Source organism: Coturnix japonica, chromosome 1 (assembly GCF_001577835.2).
Source record: "Coturnix japonica isolate 7356 chromosome 1, Coturnix japonica 2.1, whole genome shotgun sequence".
NCBI lineage: Eukaryota > Metazoa > Chordata > Aves > Galliformes > Phasianidae > Coturnix > Coturnix japonica.
The window spans coordinates 131,901,258-131,925,889 of NC_029516.1; the positions used below are offsets into that span (position 1 = coordinate 131,901,258).

Genomic DNA, 24,632 nt, shown 5'->3' on the forward strand with positions numbered 1-24,632 from the left:
TAGTGGAGTTACTATCATACTAAAAGAAGAACTTGCTTTTCAGCTTCTCTACTTTCATACCAATCTGAAGTGGTTGGCAGGTGGATTGCAAGACATTTACCATTGAGCCGAACTTTAGTGTTGGAAAAAAATCCAGACTGCCTCTTTATAGCATCTATCATTCCAATGACCTGAATTACTCTACAGAAGTTCCTAAAGGAAACCCGACTGTCAGTGAAGAACGGTTGCATTATTTTCTTTCTTGTCTTTTGTTCTCTTGATTTTTGAGACTTACAGGCAGCAACCTGGAGTTAGGCCCAACTCATAAAGAAAACTGCTTCCTTGGTTTCTGCTCCTCCCACCCCCACTCTTTCTTTTTTTTTTTTCATTAGGGGAAAAAAGAAAAAAACATTCACTGTAAGATCCTTTTACTTCTGCAGCATAAAAGGAAATTAAGCTTAGAAAGTCTCCTGTAGTAAAGATCTGAGAAAGAACTCTCTCAAGAATGGATATCGTCTTCAGAGATATCTGCAAAAAACAGGAAGCAGTTCAGTCTGGCACCTGGTGCTCTTTGGGAAAACAAAAAGGGAAGCAGATTGCAGTACTGCTCTCTTCGCATAGAAAACTGCAAGTGTTTGTGGCATAGTCCATTGTCCAAGAGTGTAAGAAAAGAAGGAAGTTGGCTGTTTCTGTAGCTAAAACACAGTTTCTCTGACCAGTTCCAAGATTATCTCCATTGTCTCTGTAGTACGAGGCTGATGAAGGCGAAGAGCAATGTCTGCAGTGACTGGTTGGGTTGTGTGGCTGAAGCCTCCACCTCTCTCCTGTCTGAGTCAACAGGCGGTGCTTCAGTCATGATGAAATCAAACTCAGTGGGACAGATGTCATCTGTACAGCCGCTTCCACTGCCAGAGCCACTCGTCTCATCACCTGGCACAAGGGAGTGAGGAACACAGGGTGAGTGCCTTGGGTTAAAGTGTTTGTCCCTTTCTCCATTCTTGTCCCACCTAATACCCTGGTGGGGATGAACACCTTGGTAAAGTGTTTGGAATGGTAAATTTCGTTCAGCAAAGCATCCAGATGAAAGTTACCATGATTGATGCACCTAATTAGGCACTTAATGTGCTGAAATGCCCTTTTGAAAAAGGAGCAGACTGCTGTCATAATGGAAAGCTCTCAGTGTCTTGATGCATTTGATATGATGATAAGCATGAGAAGAAAATGGAACCGGCGGGACAGAAGAAAACTTTTTTTTACATTGTCAGCAGCAGAAAGCACAAACTCCAAGGAAAACCATTCAAATAGAACTGATTTATAAATGTATTTCAAAATTACATTTATTTAAAGAGGGCTAATAGTTTCTTACTTGTATCCTGGAAGTTGACATCATTTCCATTATACGCATTCTTCAGTTTATTTGTCATGACACGTAAGGCCATGATTTGTTGTCGAATGAAGGTGTCTGGCCTTGTGATGTCCACATCTACTTCTGGATTGTTGATCTGGTTGGTCAAGCCATCATTCATAATCTCAGGCAAGTATCTATATAACATGATGAATGATTAGTTTAAATGCAGTGCTTTTCAAAATAAGGACTGTACAGTAAATGCTGTGCTAAGCAATTTGACACTGACAATGATTATGCAGTTCTTAAATGGCTCCAGTGAAACCATGTTAAAAATATGTTTTTAATTTTACAGACTCTAAAGGGTCTTTTTAGTATCCTGGCTGCGTGGAAAGCAGAGAGGATTTAAGCTATCCAAACTCATAACTATTCACACACTCCCCAGCACGTGCACTGACTATAATCCATAGAAGAGATTCACCAGCCAGCAGTAAGTCACTGCACATCCTGTACTGACACGAACAGTGGTACACTAAGTATTCAACAGTGCATGCTACTGCTTTTATTTCTTAGTGCATAAAAATTATGAATTCCTTTTTCTGGGACAGTTCAGGAGCCAATCTTGAAGCTTTATGGCCCTCCGCATTTAACTGAGGCACTTAATTCATTTTCTTCTCCAGTCATTCCTTGCATCCTTTCTTTGGCTATAGTGAATATCATATCCAGCCTATCTATGTGACATCCAGACCCACACATGGTGGTGTGAATTTGGTCTCCAATATTCTCTTTCATTTGGTCTGTATTCCTTATAAACAGGTTATGCCTTCTTATCTCACATACTTTGTGCATAACATATTTAAGGCATGGCATTTGCTATCCATCAACATATCTGAATTTTTATTCAGGCTCCTAGCTTGTTGTTCCTTTATTACTGCAGCATTCCTTTCTATGACCTTGGCTAATGCAGTCTAATGCTGCTCACAGGCATGAAGTGTGCTTTTGCAGATCTCTCTCTCCTACAAAAATCAGCCCATTACTCCAATCATCCTACGGTAAAAGTCTTCATCATCTTTTGTTAAATATGCACACTTTGTCTCCTGCTGCTCTCTGCACTTAGCAAAGCTACCTTATTTCCTGCTTTGATTCCCTGTTAAAAATTATCTGTGCGTTTTACGACAGCTGGGCTGAAAAAGGACTGGCATTATTCTCTGTGCTGGCATGGCATCATGAGAAAATACTGCATTCCTGTTTCCCTGCTCTCTCTTCTCTGTTTTTTTTCTCTTTTTAAAGTACTTTCTTTGCCTCATATTTAGGTTGCAAGGGATTTGGGGCTGATCTAAGCGTTGTTCATTGTTCATTATCAGGTTATGATCCACTTTGTAATTAGCTAACAAAACAAGCTAGTCTGCTGATGTCTGTGGGACATCTCCTGTGGGTATATAACACAGTCTAGCCTACTAATGGCAAACTTTCACAGTGTCTGGTACCAAATGTAGTCTTAAAATATTTTACTTTATCGCACTGATGCCAACCCAGTTCTCTGTACCCATATTCAAAATTGGCTCTAGTGTCTGTGGTTTGCTCTTCTGGCTCTGGAAAATAAATAAATTCCTTAAAAGCATATCTGAAAGTAAGAAAAAAGGAAGGACTTTCCCCGCTGAAGTTGTGGTTAAGGGAAAATAACTTCTCTGTTTCTTCTGGTGATTCACAAAATGATGACTGCTTTGCTGAGCCAGGTAAGGGTCTAGTCTCACTACACTAGGTACTTGCATCGCAAGATGAGACTCATTTGTCACCAGTGGCCTTTGAAAGCTTACATGAGAGTAATCCTGGGGGAGTGTGAACACAGAAGAACAAAGCATGACTGCCAAAAAGTGCCTAACCTTGAATTGCTTTTCCTGATGTTTATGTTTCAGTAGTACCATAACAAGAAAAAACAACGCTGCAGGGATCCCATCCATACTCCCGTGGTACAGACTTAAGTACAGTGAGAACACAGAGACACTTCCCCTTGTACAGAAGAATGCAGACTGCAGTGTTATGAATCACCAAAGACAGAAATTGGAAACGATTCTGCAGAGCTGCCCAAAGGCAGCAGGACAGAGACCTTGGCATTCAGGGAAGCTCTGGGCTGCAAAGAAACAGCATCTCCATCCGTCACGCATCTCTACAAATGAAATGGCTGCTGTAGATAAATTGCTCAGCCTAGAAGTAAATCAGTGACTTCAAGGTGCGGTTGATTAAAAAAGTAGGAATATAAGAATTGCCCTACTGGCTTGGAGAAGATGCCCAGTATCTTGTCAATAGCAACCGTCATAGCTGCTAGCTATAGTGATTTGAAATCCTTGGTCATTTTTGTGGATTGCTTTCTTTGTTTAATATTAAAGTCTATCTGCTCTCTATTGCAAAAAGTCTGTGAGATGATATGGCTAACTCTCAACCGAAGTTCACAGGCTTTCTTTGACTAATTTATGTTTGATTTCCTTATCTTGTTGTAAAAAATAAAATTAGAATGTACTGAATTCTTAAGTAAGTTTTTTATATGGAGAAAATATGAGCTAGTTTTAGAGTGCTTTTTAGCGAGGTTCATATTCTGCACTGTGATCAGTGTGGTTCTGATGTCATTCAGAAGGTCATCTACCATTAAATATACTAGCCATTAGGTTGCAGAAAGGGAATCAATCTGTCACCCCTCCACCAGTACCCGCCTCAGGATCTGAAGATCCTCTAAACATTTCTGGCATGGAGGAGCTGCAGTTTCTTTCATAGGAAAAACTCCAATAAATTATACATAAGAAGACATTTTACAACTTATTTGAGAATGCGTATGATGGTTTTATATGAGATGCTAGGGAAACAAAATCAGCAGCTTCATTACAATAGTTCCATAAGACAAAACTTTTTTTTAAACAGGGAAAATATAAGAAGTGATGGAAAGCTTAGTTTCCACATAAGGTAAGCTTACATTGAGTTATAAAATAAGGCATCTAAATCTAAGCTTTATTATCTAAGCCTGTTTTTAGGGTAGGTGGGTGTTAACACAGTTCTACAGAGAGCGCCATGCAGATCAGTTCATCAAACCTGTGGTAAATTCACTAAATTTCAGGCACTTCGTAATCATGTTAGTGTGGCTAAGCTAAGTTTTTAGGTTTAGCACATGAAACTGTGATCCAGCATGAATAATACAAACCACTAATTTAGGCAGAGATGCACCCATATTTTGAATATTTTACATGGTGCAGAAAAGGATGGGAGCCAGCCAGCAAAGCTAACACCTTGATTTGTTCTGCAGGTGACAGAGAGAGTGGTTCACCTCTCATGAGAACAGCCTGGTGAACATCACCTTGATGGGTAAGTTAGCCATCCTGGGTGTGCGTCACAAGAAACCTGTTACTGCGTGATCAGTCAGAAGTTAGGTGTATAATTTCCAGGCAAATGACCCTTTTGGCATTCAGGGTGTAAGAGGAAGAAATTTAGAGATTTAGGTTGAGGATTACCCTTTAGGTTTATGTTGATATCAAAACTTGTATGTCTAAATGCAGAAGTGTGTTTATGAGTGGAGTCTCAGTCTCATCCAGTCTGGCCAACAAGAGATCTAGTCAATACCAGACAGAAGCATAATTATCAGCAGTGTGGGGACAGGTGTTGGGGTCTCATATGTCTTTGGCCAGATGACTAGCTCATTAGGTTTCATCTGCTGGGATTTAGTTGTGCAAGCAGACATCTGGTACAATTTGAGTTGCTCTTGGTTATTTCTCTACCTCTCCAATTACCAAGTGTCTTCATGACAGGATCTCATGTGGCAGTAGCTGTGTTTAGGCAGCTGGAACCTGCTTCAGTGACAACACTGACTGGGTACTGGGGCTCTGTTCAGTCACCCTGACAGTGGTGACTTTTTGAAATGCTCTTGTAGGTATTGCCCTGTCTCTGGGAGGTGGTCTCCTGTGCCATACCTGTCTTACAAACTGCTCTAGTTTGGGCAACACAGTTGACTTACTGTCTGCAAGCTCACCCACCTGCACCTACATTTAAATGTGTGAATTTACATGTCTGAATGTGAAACTGAGTTCTGCTGTCATTACTGAACTGGTTGACCTGCTTCCTCAGGGGGGAAAAAATGTATAAAAGCCTATATTGAATGTGCATATCTTTGAATTGTTTTCTGTTCTCCAAAGGACTGGTATGGATATGGAAACATGCAGCCCAAAGGTGTTTTTTGAGTGACAGTCTCTGAGAAGCAGCACGGCACACATTCTGACAAAAGCATTTTGATGTGCGCGGGGTAGGGTTAAGTCACACAGAATTGGAAGCCTTGTCTTGGGACTGCGTCTTGACAGAAGATTTGTTGCTGGCTGGGCAAAGTTGTTACACACAGCTGCTTTCGCTGCAATTCTGTAAGTGGAGACACCCCTGTGAATTTTAAGCTTCACTGCTGCTTCTGCTCTTGTTAATGATCTCTTTGTATGCCTGGCCGTTACAAGAACTATATGCCCAATATAAATGTAAAAAAAGAAAGCCAACCTGAAGCCAAATCTGTTCTTTGCATCCTCCTAGAAAATAAAAAGAATCAGCTTTCTTAGCCCTCAGCCTGCAGAGAATTTGAATAATGCTGTTTGTTTTCTGCTGTTTGCTCCTTGCTCAGCTATGTCAGGAGTTTAGTGTAATCTACATTGTTTTCTAAAATATTAATGCTTTCTATTCCTCTTAGCCTTTCTGCAGTTCTTGCTTGTCTCAGCAGACATGACGAAAATGCCTTCTGGCATACCATACCTGAGCACCATAAAGCCTACTTAAAACTACTTTCTCTTTCTCTGCGTCCCTCTGTTTTTAACATCCATTTAACATTCTAGGGTATTTACTTCCTTTTAAAGTCTAAAAATGACTGATGAGTCTTTCAGGTAATTTATATAAGAGTCATAGCTATCAAAAACACCCAAACCAAAACAATAGTAACAAGAAAGGAGGAATGCCCTGTTTTTTGAAAGACACCTGCCTTACAGGACTCTGCTTTTACCATGACAGCAACTGCTTACAGCATAACTACAGCATCCCACTATGGCAGTACTGGCATTTTTTTTTCCATGTGCCCCAAACCATTGGCAATACAGCACAAAATGCAGCACAGGCTTATCACAGGCTAGGATAGGGGTTGGTAGTCATGTCTGGTCTGGAAAGATAAGTGTGGTGGAAAACTGGTTGTGTGGCTAACTGGATCACCTCATCTGATTTTGCTTGCTCAGGAAGCACTCAAAGGGTGTTTCCAGTGCTCTTTCAACAACTTCTGCTCCAGGTTGGAGTAAAGCTTAAGGAGTTAAAAGGAGCGAGAGATTATGATTAATCTGCCAGTTTTTGTTTGAAGGAAGAGGCAGTTTTTGCACCAACAGGAAGTGGTTTATTCACAGTTACAGGAGTGGTGCTTACTGGTTATCTATGTCTATCTGGGTAAAGCACGTTCAACTCATTCTCACTGCAAGTTTTGCTGGCAAGCAAGGAATGGCATTCCCAGTACAGGCAGTATGCAAGTGAGTGCTTCATCCCAGCTGAGTCCACCAGGCTCTTTGCAAGGGAAGCACGTGCTCATGCAGATGCAACAAGAAGAGAAAATTTCAGTCCATCTGAGACGCAGCCCTGTGTGCATTTTGGTGAAATACCCTGTAATTTTGAATTCAACATTGAAAATGGTAATGTTCCTTTTTATTTTTCAGCTTTCCCTGTCTTTTCTGTTCATGACTACTTTGTCTTATCTACTTATTCTTGACTTGAGCACCATCTCTCCTGTGGGCTGGTTGAAACCAGTTGGCTGAGGTAGACAGAGCCATTTGATGCTCTTCTCCCACGCATCTTAGCAGTTGCAGATTTGGTTACCATTCTCACTGCAGTAACAGTCACTGCTTATTCAAGGGCTAATATCTGGGATTTAGCCTAAAACCTCCTAAACCCCAAATTTCTTAACTTCTGGGAATATTCCTTAATTTCTAGGAAGCATCTATTCTTGAAGAAATCATCAGCTGTTCCTAAGGATTTATTTGCAGATAGTGAAGCATTACACTTTCAAAGTCTGGTCATAATGATAATTTTGGATTCAAAATGTCTTTAAAAAAATCAGCCTCTGTACGGCTGGCAGAAGACATTCATTATTTAAACATAAAATTACATTCAAGTTTTTTTTTTTTTTATGAATACAGATATGATGGGAAGCTCTGTTTGGCATCTCTCTCAAAGGCACTTTATCAGAGGAAGTTATTTAAAAAGAAAATATTTTCCAAAATAAGAGTTTAGTTCACCAAATGAATGCGTTCCTATTTCCATACTATCTGGTTTCTACCTGATGTGACCTCATTAAAACCCCTCCTCACAGGGGATCAGCAACATGCCAAGTGCAGCCTTCCAGAATGCTATAATGGATCACACTGTTACCCTATGATTATCTGTGAGTTGGCAAACTTCATTTAGCCCCTGCTGGTGTCACTGTAAATTAATCATGGCAGCAGAATGATACCTGGGGACCACAATAACCACAAGTGACCTTGGCATAATGCCTCTCTCAGGAGAAGGCCTAGCTTTCATTTCCTGTGATCTCTTGTTTTCCTGTAAAAGCACCATCAAAAGGTGATGTGTAAAATGAAATGTGAGGCACAATGTGCATCTGGCAATTCAGAGTTTCTAATTCTTTCTACAGCCACAGGAGCTCATCAACAAAGAGCTTCAATCTCCTTTCCCTGCAGTCATCAACACCAGGTTCTCATCTCATTTGATGTACTAATGTCTAGAGGAAATGGGAGGTGACTAAATTTCTTTCCTTTTCTTTTTCATCAAGAGCCACTGTGATGTTCTCCAGAACTCCGAATGCAACTCTCTGTGCAGCACACGGGTGCTTTTGACAGGTGACACGCTGAAGGGAAATAGATACATGCATAGTGGCCGGATTTTGCCAACCTTGCTGTTGCAAATTAACATTTGCTATCAGATGCTAGTCAGTATTAGTATAGAAACATTTATCATTTTTCTTTAAGCTGCAGTAAATGTCCTTGTTCACCAAGGTGATTTTGCATATCAAGCTAATTACATTTTCAATATTATTTCATATACAGGCCATGAAATCCTATGGTATCTGTCTGATTTATTACTATTCCCTCCACCTCAAGCATTTATTGAATTCTCTTACTAAGACAATAATTACACATTTCCTTTGTGAATGCACACAAAATAGAAAACTAAAGAGCTGTGGTTCGGTCTGCTGAGACTGTGTTTTCAGGTGATGCTCTGAAGCTGTGATTTCACATTCAGTGATATGTTTGTGTTAAATTAATCAAGATTATCAGTTTAGGAGAGAGGTACCGAACAGCTTCAGAACATTAATCTGAGGAGCTGCCATGAAACTAACCAGGCTTCTCATAAGATAAATACTGCAAAAGGAGGATGGGAGTCTTAAAACTCATCTACAGAACTCCCCCAAACCTTGGAGTGTTTGCTTTGCTACAGAAGAAAGCTGAAAGGAATAGGCCAGACTTGGTACAAACACTAGCTTGGTCAAAACTTGGTCATGGGAAACAAGAGGGATAGCAACAGGTTTGTTTGACTGCTCTTTTATAGAAAGAGCACCACATACATCTTAACATATGCATCTGGACATGACACGTAGTACCATGGAAACTCAAACTTCTCAATACCTCCTTTCTCTCCAGAATCACAGGCACTGCTGCAGGCCTGAAATCTGCTTCTGTTATGGTTCTTGAGCTGGTCCCTCTCTTCTTTTCTCAGCACAGTTAATCAGATATGCTCCTCTCTCAACTGACAAATCCAAACTGGGACCCACAGTGACATCCTCTCACCAGCCCAGCCACAGCCAGAACTGAACAAACCTCAGAATTAAAACTCACTGAAAAGTCATTGCTAACAAGGGCAGATGACCACCGTGTTTCTGACAAAGTAAGACAAGGTCAAGGTTTCTGCACAAGGTAATGAAGACTAAAACTGTTGCATTCATTCTCTGCTGGCTATTTTTCTTTTTCTTTCTTTTTTCTTTTTTTCTTTTTTCTTCTCATTTTTCTTGTCTTTTTTTTTCTTTTTTTCTTTTTTCCTATTTTTTTTCCCAGCAAATAACCCAAAGCTCTGCCAGCCAATAGCAAATAGAGCCAAAATTCCAATTTTCTATTTCATCCCAGTATGGTATCCCAAGAGTGCAATTGCTTCACAAGCTGTCAGTCCCAACACAGGGATGCTAAATGGAGCTAAAGAGCTCTTAGAAATCTCAGTATAAATTATCTTTCTGGAGATGGACCAGTGAACATTTTCTGTGTTCACATGCTGGCACACTGCGCGCATTTACAGTGACTCACACTCCAGCTCTAATGGCACCTTGACAATAGATAATCTTAGCAGCAAGCTGCATGTGGACAACTTCTTGTTCTCCCCTTTCTGCTTCACTCTTTCAAACTGTTTTGTAAAATACTCTGTTTTCTGATTTTGCCCTGTGCCTGGTGGGGGTTTGGACTGAGCCTGGTGAGAAAGGCTCCACCTCACCTCGCCTTGGTGTGGCCGTTCCAGCAGTCCTCCTCATTTGATGAGCCCGCTGTCACTCGCTCGTCCTTGCAGATTGTGTAGGGGAATGTTGACCAGAACTTTTTAGAGAGCTTTAGTTTCTCTTTAATATCCGTTACCTGGTTAAGAGACAACGAAAGGGAAAAGCAGTTCAAAACATCAGGCACATAAGCTTTCATTTTAAATAAGAGGTTGTACAGTTCCGTAATAGATGGCGGTGGAAGTTAAAAGGACTGAAAGTGCTAAAATTGAAATTCCTCTATTTATGAGCAAGGCACAGTGCCTTTGGGTTCAGAGAGTGCAAATAATTAAAGTCACCTTTTTTTTTTTTTTTTTTCCAGGCAAGACATTAAGAAAAAGCATTTTACATCTTGCTCTTTCTATTCTCAATTTGTCTGAGGCTTTCTGAAATATACATCTGTCTAAGAACTAATATGCCTCACAGTCTGCTGAATGTCAGTTGAGTTAAACAGTATTCATCAGATAAAATATCTCACCCTCTGGCTTGGTCATGTCTTAAATAAATATTATATTTAGACCTGTACGTGCAGGCTCTAAAAAAAATGATGCATGATGTGCAGGTTCTAAAAAAGTGAGCTGATGTTCAACTGATTTAAGACACATAAGCTGAATAAATTGCAGTACATTTGGATCTTGGTAACAGTAAGAGGTTTGTGTATACATTCAAGCAGAGACTAAATCCATCTTTGCTATTAGATACAGATAAATATCAGTAGCTGGATACAGATTTTACATTCAGGAAATGTTGGGACAGTATTGGAACAGTTCCTTTATGTTATAAACTCCCTCTTGAACAATAATTTAATTTGGCAAGATTCGGGTAGAAAGCAGGAGCAAACTGAATTTCCTGCACCAACTTAACACATGCTCTGGCTGAAATGTTATCAGTTCTTGTTTTGTGATTGGTTTACTAGAGTGGAAAAATCTACAAGAATAGATAGAGAACATAACAAAAGACAGACTACAAAGGATGACTGGTGCTACTGTTGTTCTTATGGAAACATACATTTCATGTTAAGCTATAATAGGATTTAGGATAGCTTGTTGAATAGCTTTCAAAGGAAATCACTGAGCTTTATTCTTTAAAATATGAGAAATAAAAGCTCTCCATTGTTCCATTCACTTTTGAGATTGGCTTTTAGGTTGTTGAGGTATAATATTGTACTTGGCTATTTATCTGTTTTATCTTTTGTTCTGAAGACATGATAGCTCTCCGAGCAAATGACCCACACTGCTTTGCAGTGCTTAAACTCTGTAGAATGTCAGTTTCTATGCCAGGAAATAGAAACATCCAAGGATGTTATTTCAGAAGCTCCGTGTGCATGTTCATTCGTAAGAAATAAGTAGGACAGTATTTGGCTGTAAGTTGTTGACATCATTTCTTGCCATCCTATAAATCTCCTTTTCATCCTACAAATCTCCTCCATACTCTTTGCCAAGCTCTAGTTGCTTTAGTTTTGTAACACAAACACTAGTAGTGTTTGCAAATCTTTATATTCTCAGTAGAGGAGCCCTGTCGAGCCAAAAATTAAATCCCAGTTTATAGACTGTGAGCAAGGTTGCAGTAGCAGTGGGGCCAATCTCAGGATGCATGCCTTGTAGGGTGTCTTTGGGCATCAGGCAGAGAGCATCCCCTCCTACTTCCCTTCAGTACATGCTATGGATAAAAACCCTACCACCATCAGTGGTGCAGATAACTAAAACAAGGCACTTGATTTACTTCTTGGGGTTCACAGAGAGCTGTGTAAACACCTATTAGAGGAGGAAATCAGTTGGAGAAATCCTAAAGAAACTGCTGAAAATGTAGTGAAAAGGGTCTGCAGAAAGTAGGGTCCATTCATGTACCTTTGGACAATGCAAGAGCCTAGTGGATAGACTTTTATCATTTATTGCATCTCCTGAGTAGCCATTTACACAAAGCAATCTGATGGTGGTGAGTAATTTGTTTTCAGGGCAGTAACTTCCTTGCTACCTAGAGGTTATTTGGAGCTACTCACAACGCAGATGCTAAAAGTTATATTCAGATTTCTACCACAATCAGACTAGAGTTGATGCTCTTGGACTTCAAACTTCTGTTCAGAACCACAAATGAGTCAACACCCACTGGAAAGTGATTTTCCTCTTCCTGCCCCAGCCTGTGCAAGGACCAAAATACAGAGAAAAAAACTTCCTATTTTCATAGAAGAGAATAAAAGTTTGAGAAGCTCTCACAGCTGACACACTGCACAGGCTCCTCAGAAATGCATTTCTGAAAATTAAAATAAAGAATCTCGCTCCCCACTGACTTTCAGAGATATTAAATAATGTTTGCATACTCTATATGTCTGCTGCATACAGATAACGCACTATTAAATTTCCTAACAGTGAGGATATTTTTGTGCTATAGAAGTACGTGTGGTAAAGATGATCTTACTTTACCAACGATGATTGGTGAAATACAGTTAATTAAATCTTCCAGGTACCCCCATGAGGTGTCACTCCCATTTTTGAGCCTACAGAGAGGAAGGCATTTACTTGACATAAAAAAAAGAAAAAAGAAAAAAAGTGAGAAATAGCAAAAGCAATTACAGCTATGAGGGAAGTTACCATTTTCAACCCTCTCTTGATGACTACAGGATGTACAGGTAGTGAGTTTGAATCATAGGATCATAAAATCATAGAATCCTTGGAGTTGGAAGGGACCTCTGAAGGCCATCTAGTCCATCTCCCCTGCAGTGAACAGGGACACCACAGGTAGGTCAGGTTGCCCAGGGCCTGACCCAACCTCACCTTGAAAGTCTCCAGGGATGGGGCTTCCACCACACCACTGGACAACCCGTTTCAGTGCCTCACCACCCTCACTGTAGTAGAATTTTTTCCTTATGTCTAACCTAAATCTATTCTCTTTAAGCTTGAAATATTTATATTATAAATTTATATTCAGAATAGATTTGGGTGATGCAATGTGTGCCATGATATGCAAAACTTTTGCCTGTGGGTTCCAGTGCCTCCAGTTTTGGGAATTCAAACATAGTCACAGAAAATCTCTTACTAATCCCCACAGTTACATATTTCCCACCGTACATCATTTTGATCACCACCAGCATTTAAAAAATAGGTAACAGATGTACAGTCCCCTGAAAATGAGATAAAAGAGACTAAAGGTTCAGTTAACCTTGCCCGCCTGTGATTTATGAATTCAAACTACTGCATCTCCCTAGTGATCTGCGGCCATGTAAATGATTCCTTGGTATTTCCCATGCTCTGAATTAAGGATTAACTTTCAAGAGTAGTTAGACTTCTGTGGAAACATTTAAACACAAGATGTCTGCAATTTTGATATTTTACATATTTCCTTCCCACTTTCCCTGGCAGAGATTTATTCAGATACAGACAGCTGGATCTTTGGTCTCAGCCTGACTTTCCTCAGCTATATCCCTCATATTGCCCTGACATTAATTTCGAACCATTCCTCAGCTACTTTGAAGATACTAAAATTATCTTGAGTATATTCTCTCATAAGAAAAGGTATATACCAAGAGCTGTGCAAGAGTTACATTTTTGTTTTATTTGAGGATTATGTAAATGGATATTAAAAATAAGTAGCTATTAAAATAGCCTGGCTTTTATCCATTATTACTAACAGGAGGGAAGTGCTATTACGTAGGTGAGAAAAATTAAATGTTTGCATCATTTCCAAAGAGAAAATCATATCCAGAGCCATGGAAATATTATACTTACATGACCCACATTGAGAAACAGTTAATCTCTTACTTTTGCCTCTGACTTCTGTGACCAAGGCAGTCACAGGCTTTGCAATTCCTCTGCAGAATTTACACCACCACTTATGAGTTCGCTTCTAATCCTGCCAGCACAGGCTCAATTTTAAGCAGGTAAATAGAGCTGACCAAGCTTTTGTCTTCTTTACTCACCTTGGACTTCAGAGAAAGGGAGTGAACTAAAAAGCAAGCCCATCATTTTGGCAGGAATCAGACCTTAGTAGAATTCCTTGTTTTTAGCTCAGGATATCCAGATAACTTAAAAATCTCTCCAAGATAATTTGGAAGAGCGCTGAAAATACCATGCTAAACTAAAAGTGAGCTGATCATGGTTTATAAAGCAGGAAAGATCACAAAAAGGTGCTTGTGAAGCTGGTGGCTAATTTCCTATGGAATTTGCTTCAGTGTAATTTCCAATGGAAACATGCTTCCTCAGCAGGGGGACAACATGTGCCCAGCCAAAAAGCAAATTTTTAAGGCAATACTCCAATATTTTTATTTTTAAGGTAATTTCCCTTATTTCCTCCTCCTCTCTCCATAGCAAGTCTGTGTGAGAGCTCTTCCAGTTTTATTACCTCTTTAGAATCCCTGCTTACCTTTATAATCCCTACTCTCACAGTCAGAGGAGCATCTTGAGATGCTAAGACAGTGTTCAAAGATGTGTCCAAAACCAACCCTGGTTCAGTGTAATAAATGCATTAAGAATCTTGCTTGTGTTAAGAAGAAAAAGTTACAATCTTCCTTTTCTTCTTCTTAATAACATTTTTGCATCACACTTTCTTGGTTTGCTCTGAAAATTTTGTCAGATTTTATTCTGAAATGTCAGCAGAAGATGCAGCTTGTCCTTCTGCTGGTACCTTCCACCTGGGGATGCTCAGAAACATCTGAACACAGAATCTCAATGAAGATACTTTATGCCTTGGAAATAAGCACTTTCTTACTACTCGCTGGACACTGCTTCTCTGATGGGCCACTCTGGATGATGCAGTGTGGGTTGTATGTGGTAGTACAGCCACTCAGAGACATTTTGAGTGGGTATTTGTGAGAAGGTGTTATAATTTCAGGGACTTGATTTCACAAGCAACATTTAACTTATGTCACTTCTTCAAGTTGTATCATTCCCAGATGAACAACTGTATTTTCCATTGCTTGCTCTTGTTTTCCCCTTAGATATGTCTAAGATCCCCAGCCAGACACCCAGCACCCCTGCAACCTTCATGAACAAGGGTACAGAGTTTGTGTAATGATGAGCAGCTTGATAGCAGATCTAAGGATATGGAGCTTGACAGCCTGAGCTGTGTGTGTGATCATGAAGAGCATACCCTTTGTCACAGACATGGTAAGGTAGCAAGAACAACCAAATCATTATGTACTGATTTCTGTTATGCCATACCAGCAGAAAACTGCTCAGGACTTTCATACATCGATCAGTATTTATGTCCATTAGGAGCTTAATCTGAAAAGCATTCTAAGACTAATGGTCAACAATTTGTCTAAAAAGTCTCGGTCAGCAGGCTTAAAACACTCATTACATGTCTGTAACTGCTTGTTATGTTTATGCCTCTGCTGCATGTGAATGTCACAACTGCTGCAAGAATTATATGTCACAAGCAGATAAGTGCGGGATAGCTGGATATTTCAATTGATACTATTTTCCTTGTAAACTGGGCTTAATCAAAAGCAGTTAACTCAGACTCCTAAGTTTTAGGGGCTGCCTGTCAAAGAGGATCAAAGTCTCCTGTATGTCCATTGTTACATCTGCCAGCTTCCTATAGGTGTCGCAAAGGCACGAGTCACTTATACATAGGTAGCTGAACTGTGCTGCTACTACGGAACCCAGATGCTTGAATTTTGTTAACAAGGATCTCTCTCAGAGTTCTTTTTTTCCAGGCACTTGCATTTCTCCACTGAACAGGTATGGGAAGATTAGGTGCATATTTTTGTTTGGAATGCCTCATTAAGTGCTCAAAACTTCTGTGCACATTGCATATCGCAATGAAGTTGACCTGTTTTGACTTGGGACAAATGAAGCACAGCTGAATTTGCTCTATATATCAATTATTATTATTTTTTCATACATTCATACACTTTCCAATTTTCTCACAAAACAAAATTTAAGTGCTGAGTAGTTGAGGAACCCTGTACTTAATTACGGGGTACTTTTCAGAAGCCAAGCACAGCAATTGTGTGAGCAATGCAGACCTGGAGATGGCAAGGGCCTGGAGGAGATAGTGAGGACTTAGATATGGCAAGGACCTGGAAGAGATGGCGAGAGCCTAGTGATGATGGAGAAGAACTGGAGGAGATGGCGAGGAGCTGGAGATGGCGGGGACCTGCAGAATACGGCGAGGACCCGCAGATGGCGGTGTTGCTCAGCTTTCCACCGCTGTCAAACCCTGCTCCGTGCACGCTGTTTTTCCGGAGAGCATAACCGTAGATTGTTCCGCTGAATATAAAACTGACAACCCTGTTATTTTAAACTCGAAAGTGACAGGCTGTTATTTTAATGAGGTCTGCCAGTGCCAAGGTTAACCAAAGCTTTATTTCCCTACAAAATGTTAAGGCTGCGGATCTAAAAAGGGGGCCGTGAAATTTTATGGTTATTGATAATTTCTCTGCGCATCCAAGTTCTGAGAATTTCACCGGGGTCTTCTTATGCCACAAACGTTTTTTGTTTTTTCTTTCTGCTTTTCCCTTTTAAAATTTGACTTTGCAGCTTAAAGTGATCCGGAGCTCTCCCAATAACTGTCTCTCATGATTCATGTTTCTGCTTCAAAAAGCAGATGACAGCTCTTCTAATCAAGAACTAACACTGAATTCCAGTTATAAAACACAAATGGGTGCTTGGGTAATTTGTGAAATAAAACAAATGAGCTAGGCGACTTTCCAGAGCAAGATGATTCTCACTGGAGTATTTTAAAGTGAAATGAAAAGGGGGTTAACTGTCATTATCTCTAAGGGCTATAAATGTCTTCGACAAGAAAAAGTTAAGGTTTTTAGTAACAGGAAGTAAAGAAATATTATCAGCCCTTCAGGATTCTCAAAGCAACAGGTATAGACTTTAGAAAGCTAAGGGTGGATTCAGCTGCTGTGCTAATACTCCTGAACTTATGCATCTACATTCACAGCAGCCTACTCAATTGCCCACACATAAGACTTGTGCCTTTTGAGATGCTCAAGGTATCCCTCCTAGCCTGTAGTGACATGTGAAAGTTTCCTACAGGTTATAAGTGTCTCGGGTACAACTTTGGATCAGCATTTCATATAGCTTTGATCAAAATGCATCTCTGAGGCCTTTTGGTTAATTCAGCTTTGATCTAGAACATGCATTTTAATGAAAACCAGGTTGCCCATGGCATGCATTCTGAGGAAAATAACTTAAAGGTTAGCACAAATGCTTACAGGAATTTCCTTGCCATCTGTGGCCAGGCAATGCTTGTGCTACAACATCACGTGTTAGCCATCACCAGGGGCAGGTAACATGGCTGACATCAGGAGCTGGTGGGCCCTTGATCAAAAATAATTTGATCAAAGCAAGTGTGCACCTTACAGCATTGCCACTTTTTCTTTTGTCTTAACTTGGAGACCCTACCTCCTGCATTCTCAACAGAACACAACACTGACTTATATCACCAAATGGAGACGATTTCCTTTCTTCTTTTTTAAACCATGGACATTCTTGCTTACAGGCATGCAAAGACTGACATCAAACGCTTCCCATATTCAACATTCACTTTGGCTATGGAGAGAGGAGGAGGGGGAATCTTTCAAATGGTGAAGCACGCTGGGCTACATTTCTTTTCCTTGTCAGAAATGTGACTGCAGACCCTTATTTCTGACTTTGCACATGTACATCCTGAAGTAAGTTAGTCAAGACAACTGCACGTACTTCCCCAGTAAGTAACAGCACTTCTTTTGGAAAGCTGGAACTGCTGTAAACTTCAAGCACCCTGGCAAAAAAAAATCTGTAAGAACGCGCATCAGCTTTCCCTTTTCCTGTAATACCTGGGAGCAGTGCTAAAAAGCTGGTCCCTAAATCTGATTCAAGCAAATCCAGAGCACTCAGAGGAATCAGCTTTTTATTGCAGATAAGTATAAAAGTAGTGCCAGAAATATGCTGGAATCTATAAGATAAAATGCCAGAGGCTTTCTGTGGCAAGGCTTAGCAGTTAAGCACTGATTCTTTCTAAGCAGCCTTTCATTGTTCCAAGCAAAAATGTTAATAGCTACTGTAAACAATTGCTAATAAAGTATTTCGAGCTTATACTGGCTTTTGTTTGTCCTGGAAATGTTCATCTGGTTCTAGTAGCGGAGTGGCTGATTCTTCTCTTCATACTCCAGGGTTTACTGGGAATTGCCTGTTTTATTACCGACAAGTAGTTCAAGCACCCCAACAGCTATGAAAAGCATATCATTTCTAAAGGCAGCAAGAGCTAGGACACATCCTTTCATATCAGAGCAAGAAGGATAATTGTACTTCATAGCTGAAGTAGCCTTACATTTAACTTCAGTTCTTCTAGTGGTTTCTTCTTGACATAGCTCCATTGCCTTTCAAACTGAAGCAGCTCTCAAGGGACACTTGACGCCTTGAAAGAAAAATGAGGATTCAGAAATATGACGGCTACCCTGGCAGCAGCTTATGGGCTTCCAACCTTGCCCTCCCTCAGCGCCTGAAGGCTCATCCACATCTTTGTGGGAGCCTAGGTGTAAACGACCTGCTCTTCTACGTCTACCAGAGAGCAGCACTTTCCCTGCCCCCTTAAATCCGAGGCAGCATGCCGCCCTGATGCAGCCCTTGGAGGGGGAGCTGGGGAATGTTCTTCTCCCTGGATGAAGTTGGGAAGGCCTATCGGTAGGTGTCCTCCCCTCCTCCACAGATGGAAAGAAAGAAGCTGGGGAAAGGAAGATGAGAAGCCCACGAGCTTGAGGACAGTATTTCCCCTGAGTCAGTGCCAGGACTCAATTGCTCCGTGAAAAGAAATTAGAGCTGGCATGATGCATTGCTTAACAGTGTAACCTGTAATAATGTGTTATTAGGACATCCCAAACTCACAGGATAACAGAACTGCAGGGGTAAGGAGGAACCGCAAGAGATCACTGAATCCAACCCACCTGCTAAAGCAGGTACCACAGTAGGTCACACAGGTAGGTGTCCAGATGAGACTTGAGTATCCCCATAGAAAGAGATTCCACAGCCTCTATAGACAGCCTGTTCCTGGGTTTGTTGTTCTACATATTATTATGGAACTTCCTGTGTTCAAGTTTTAGGCCTTTACTCGTTGTCCTAGTGCTACACACCACCAAGAAGAGCTTGACCTCATCTATTTTCCTCCTACCTCTCTTCAGATGCTTATAAACATTTATCAGATCATCCCTCAGTCTTCTTTTCCCCAGGTTGAACATACTCAGCCTTTCCTCATCCAGAAGATGCTCCAGGCCCTTTATCATTTTTTGTGGCCCTTTGCTGCTTTTCTAGGAGATCCTTGGCTGGACATAGTAGTCTAAACATGGCCTCACCAGAGCAGTGTTGAGGGGAAGAACTGCCTCCCTTAACCTGCTGGCCATGCTGTTTTTAATACACCCCAGGATACCATTGGCCTTCTTGGACACAGGAGCGTGCTACTGGATCATGGCTAACGTGCTATCCACCAGGACCCTCAGGTCCTTCTCTACAGAGTTCCTCTTTAGCTGGTCATGTCCCAACCTGTGTTGATGTATGTGGTTATTCCTGTTTCTTCTAAAGTTATGTTTTCATTTCAGCCAGAATTTAGCTTTCCTTTTTTTTTTTTTCTCTTTAGCTTTCCCTTCTCTAATAGTTCTGTCTGTCACTCACTCACCTCAATTGAAAACACAGCTTGATTTCAATGGCCTGGATATTTGTATACTGGATTATTTTGACCCAAATATACAAATCTGCATTATTGCAAGTGGTGAATATATATGATCAGGAAAGAATGAACAATTAGCATAGAGGCTTTGTGGCAGTATGTGCAGTGATTGTGCTGATGTGCAGCTCTGTATATTCTGTTGGCCAAAATTTCTTTGCAGACGGCCCAAGGAAGATGCTTAGTTTCATTTTCAGTGTTGCTTCATATATGAGAGATGATATAACAAAATTGATTTTATAGCACATACATACAAATATAATTTGTAAAAACCTGCAAGTCCAAAATAAAAACTGCAAAAGATTTAGAATGAAAACAGTAATATTTTCAGAGGAAGAAATGTTTATGAAATGCCATTTTTTTGGCAAGGAAAGTATGAATATCAGTGGGCTCAGCAGGAAAAGAGTTTATCAGGAAAACAATCTGAATGAGAGAGAACCTTGTACTGTTAATCTACCATGTCAATATACTAATGACATTCATCGCCTTCCTACTGAGTAGAGGATGGGCTATCCACTGCTGCTGTGGAGCTGCACTCCATTTCATGATAGGGTTAAGTACTCCAGTTACTGGCTCCTAATGGAACAACTGCACAGAGTTTCTTCAGGGCTGCCAGAGGAAGGCAGGAGACAAGAGAAAGTGGGTATGGGCCCAGCTATGGATATAGTCTAAGGATCATTCTAAAAGAGGGATAAATTTAGGTCTAGTTTGAAGTACAGAAAAGTAAAAAGGCTTTCTCAAAAATTTTTTTAACCCAAAGCAGCAAATTCTGATGAGACTAATTGATTTTCCATTTTCTGCTGTGGTCAGATGAAATGTTATGAATTTAAATATTCTTGCAAGAGTGCTGTGCTGTTGAATCCGATCTTGAATCAGGAAATAGAGCCCTTTTAGTTTTTTTTGTTCACTTTGATACTAAAGCTACTAGGACATGCATATTTCTAGAGTCTGGAATGTGAGCCCAGTGAATCAGATAGCAGTATGAATTCAGTGTATGCTGCTCATCTCTGCCATAAATTCAACGCAGCCTGCCAGACAATCTGTAGAATCAGATCAGGACAATTTAAAGAACAAACACCAATGGAGGAGTTTTGTGTGGATAAGGATGAGTACAGCAGCAAGCACTTTCCAGCATGCTGTGTGAATCTGAATGAGGTGTCTGTCTTGAAGAGTTTTCATTCTGAACAGGGAAAGGGTGAGGAGAAAGGAATAGCTCTATTATATATATGTAGAAAAAAATAATCATATGCCAAGAAAATTACTTGAAATCATACAGGGAGTTGCTGGATGAGCAGAGTATTACTCCTACATCTCTAGTACTTTTTTTATAACGAAAAGTCTATTTTCTCTCCTTGGTATTGCTTTAGGTAATAAGCCTCCCCTCTCCTCCAAGGATATGTCTACCTAACATTCACGGTGATATAGCATTGTTTAAAACAAGCCGGTAAATACAGCATGCACCTAGAATTAGTGCTGCTGCTTGAGTATTTATTGTAGCACTTGGGCAGGGTTTGTAGGTTGCCATCCATCTCCCTGTCATCCCCAGTGTGTTGCTGGCATCAGGGCACTTCAGGTCTACTTATTTCAGAGCAGGGATACTGCCACATGAACAAGCCTGAGTCAGGCAGCCATGTATGTGAAGCTGATTTTGTCTTGCCCTAAGAATGAAGGAGAAGCACCAAGTCAGGGATAGATGGGAAGACAAGTGATACAGAGCTGGGAGGAGATGGGGGATGTGGATTTGTGGCCACTGCACATGATGGCCTGGGAACGGGGAGGCAGCATATGCACTGCATATGCAGTGACAGCAGGGACCTCTGGTTTGCTGCAGGCACTAGTGGCACAGGCACCGACCATCATGCTATTCCTGCCCCTTCCTCTAATCATTCATGCTGATGATTAGAGCATCCGAGGGGCTGTAGAGGCTGAGGTGGCATGTGATCCCTGCAGGCTCTGCAGTGGCAAGGATGCTGTTGCTGATGTGTGCATTGCCAAACCAGGGCATGGGAAGAAGGCGCTTTGCATCTGCTGCTGCAAGCTGATGAGGGTAGTAAGGCTACAAGGCTACAGGACTCAAAGCAATCAAGCTGCAGCAGTTAGCTAGGGATTCACTTCACAAAGAACAACAAAATACGCTTCTCTTTCTTCCCTCTCCCTCAAATCCCAGACAATCCCTTCCTGTCTGCTCGTCACAGCTGTCTGTGAGCACAAACAGGTATAATCGAGTGTTACCTGCTGCAGAGCTGCCTGTGGCTGGCGGGCAGCAACTCCAGGCTAGCACTCCTGATGGACGCGAGTTGCTGGACAGAAGATCAATGCTTGCTCCTTGCGTGCAGGCAGCTTAAAAGCAGCCTAGCCTCTGTGCCAGCCCCCTCAGGATTGAAGCAAATGCACGCTGGTTATTTATGTGTCTCTTTTTCAAAGTGCATTCCCCACCTTGATCTGGAGCTGCATGTCAGCAAGGACTTGTGCAAGGCCACACCAGCAATCACAAGCTCTGTTCCCACCAACATGAATGAACCACGAAAATAAAGATGTTTTAAACACAACAAATGCTGCCGTATATTTGCCTCCTGAATCTGGAAGCTTTAGAATTTGTGCTTCTGAGGATTTGGTGACAGTCACAAGGGCTGGAAAATTGGATTTCTTTTACCATAACAGTGAAGAGAGTAGAGTTTAAGAAAAGCAATTTCATAAGACCTGAGATGAAAATCTAGAAAATTTGCAATTTCGGCTATAAAAACTAAAGCCAGCTTTCTCTACAGGCTGAAAAAACTCAAAATGGAAAACACACAGCCTCACAAATGATAGTGTCTCAAATGAAATAAAGCTAATAATAGAAACATTCACATTTTCTCTCTATTGTAGCTATAAAACCAGTGATATTTTACAGTCAGGAGCTCTTCACCAGACAGAAGAGATTACTTTCACTGAGTCAAATCTACCATTGACACAGAATATATAAAATATAGGGCACTGCCTGGAGTATATTTTCAGGAGCATCCCATAAGGATCTAGAGCTTTATGAGCTGCTACATTTCTGATTCTCTTAATTGGGGTAATTCAGGAAAGCAGAATGTCTTCCAAAAAGCCTGGGATTTGGTGACATGGAGCAGAAAAGGACAGGGAAGCAATTGGCACAGGAGGGATAGGTCCTAGCTGCCCTCACATAAGAGTTTATATGGGTATGTGAGGCAAGATCATAAACTGCAATCTCCAAATTACCTGTGAGAGTAAAGACACAATGTTGACACAAAAGAAATATGCTTTTCGCCAAGGTAGTGGGAAAAATGTCCTTTTTAAAAACTCTTCTTTCAGAGGTCTCAGAGCAGTTTTAAACTATAAGGAAAAATCGTGAGGACTCACCTAAACTATAAACTCAGTTAATCGCTTTACTCATCAAACTGCTCAGCAGCAGTGATTATGCTATAATTTATATCTCATTTCTTAGTCACTGCAAATTTACTTCAGTACTTCCATGAAAATTCCCTGACAGTAATTTATGCAGGCCAAAGTTGTATTCTGTCAAACGTGCCTCAGACTATCATACTTCATCAATCCATCAAAGCCAATAACAGTAAACACAGGGAATTTGGGAGGAAGAAAAAAAATAGAGGAATAGAAGTCTTTCATATCAGTGAGATAATGCTCAGGATAAAGAAAAAGAAAGGAGATGGCTTTCAGACAACCTGTTCTGCTGCTATCCACTACTCCTACTTCTCTGCATAGAAGATCAGCAGGTTCCCAAAGGGGACCTGCTGTTTGTAGAGGAAAGGGAGCAAATGTAAAGTTAATATAAATGCACAGAGAGTGTGGCTTGAAAAAGGAACCTTGTGGAAAGAAACAGGCCAGCATAATTTCATCTGTAATTTAATTTCTATGCACAATGAAAGAAAGAACATGAAACAAATACAGTGTTCAATGAAAAAGAAAAGAAAATTACCCTTAATAGCATGCCTTTTGTTCTGCACTGTTAAAATCTTGCTGTTGTGTGGGAAGATTGCCACAAGGCAGAACCAGAATACGGTCCTAAAGGAGATTTCCATCCCAAGCAAGGCACCGTGATGGTTGCTCATTCATTTGGCACTTGTATGCCTTAGTCAGCACTTTGAATGGCAACGGGTTGCTGTGATATTTCTGAGTAACAGCCTGACTGTCTGGTCATTTGCCAACAGAACTAACAATTGTTGTCTGCTCTACCCTAAATACCAAGTAATTAGTTACATTCTCTGCAGTTCACCTCTTCAGCCACAAATGGGCATGCACCAGGAGGAACGTCCATGCACTGACTTCAAGAATTCTGCAGGTAAAGCAGGAGAGGTGAAAAGGCTTCACTTTCTTTGTCACAGCACTGATAACTTGCTATGAAACGCAGTACAAAATCCATTATTTTTTCTTTCATTTGGGTCTTTTTTCTCCAACTCTTTTTTTTTTTTTTTTAATTATTTTTATTTATTTTTTATTTTAATTTCGCAGCACTCATGCAGTCACATGGAGGTAGGGAAGTAGTTGAAGGGATTCTTCCCCAGCAGCTTCAAGGTGGGAACTGCCAGCCTAAGCACAGCTATGGAGTGGTAGATTTGTTGGGTAGAAGCACAGCATGTAGAGCTTTACCAAGTGTGCAGTGTAGGTATAAGTTTTTGTTGGACTGCTTTTTTAGCACCCATTTGTCTGGCGTATAATGTATATAAACACATACACCCACACAGTTGCTATTACATGCCACGATGTATTCAGCAATCCCTGCCATCTAAATCAGGTGCTAATATAGACTAATGTTTCCCTTCCAGACTTTCTACATAGATTTCCTTTCCCAGAAACCAGGAATTACAGTTTTTTTGGGTGCTGTGAACTTCAGTTTTGACAGTGTGGAGCATGGACTCAAGCCAAAGCCATTATCCTAGCCTGAGCATCCAGAGCAGGTGAAAGTTGCCTTTGAAAGTGAGGACCAAGTGGGACAACTCACTTTTAGATATATCAACCCAGCATGCAAGAGGTTAAAGCATATTAAAAGAGTTGCAAGAAACTTTCCCCAGAAACTATTGTAGCCTGTAGTCATACAGCAGATGTACTTCTTTGGAGCAGCTATAAATCCTATGAGTA

General features: G+C 40.7%; 1 protein-coding gene across 1 annotated transcript in view; it reads right to left on the bottom strand.

Moving 5' to 3' along the window:
- Window positions 1-353: 353 nt before the first annotated feature.
- GPC6 (glypican 6) overlaps window positions 354-24,632 on the bottom strand; it is a 697,205-nt gene continuing 672,926 nt past the window's right edge. Inside the window, exons 8-10 of the mRNA XM_015851542.2 lie at window positions 9,848-9,984; window positions 1,346-1,521; window positions 354-909 (exon numbers count right to left, since the gene is read on the bottom strand). Coding sequence (XP_015707028.1) covers window positions 707-909; window positions 1,346-1,521; window positions 9,848-9,984 — 516 coding nt within the window. The 3' untranslated portion in view covers window positions 354-706. The remainder of the gene's footprint in view (window positions 910-1,345; window positions 1,522-9,847; window positions 9,985-24,632) is intronic.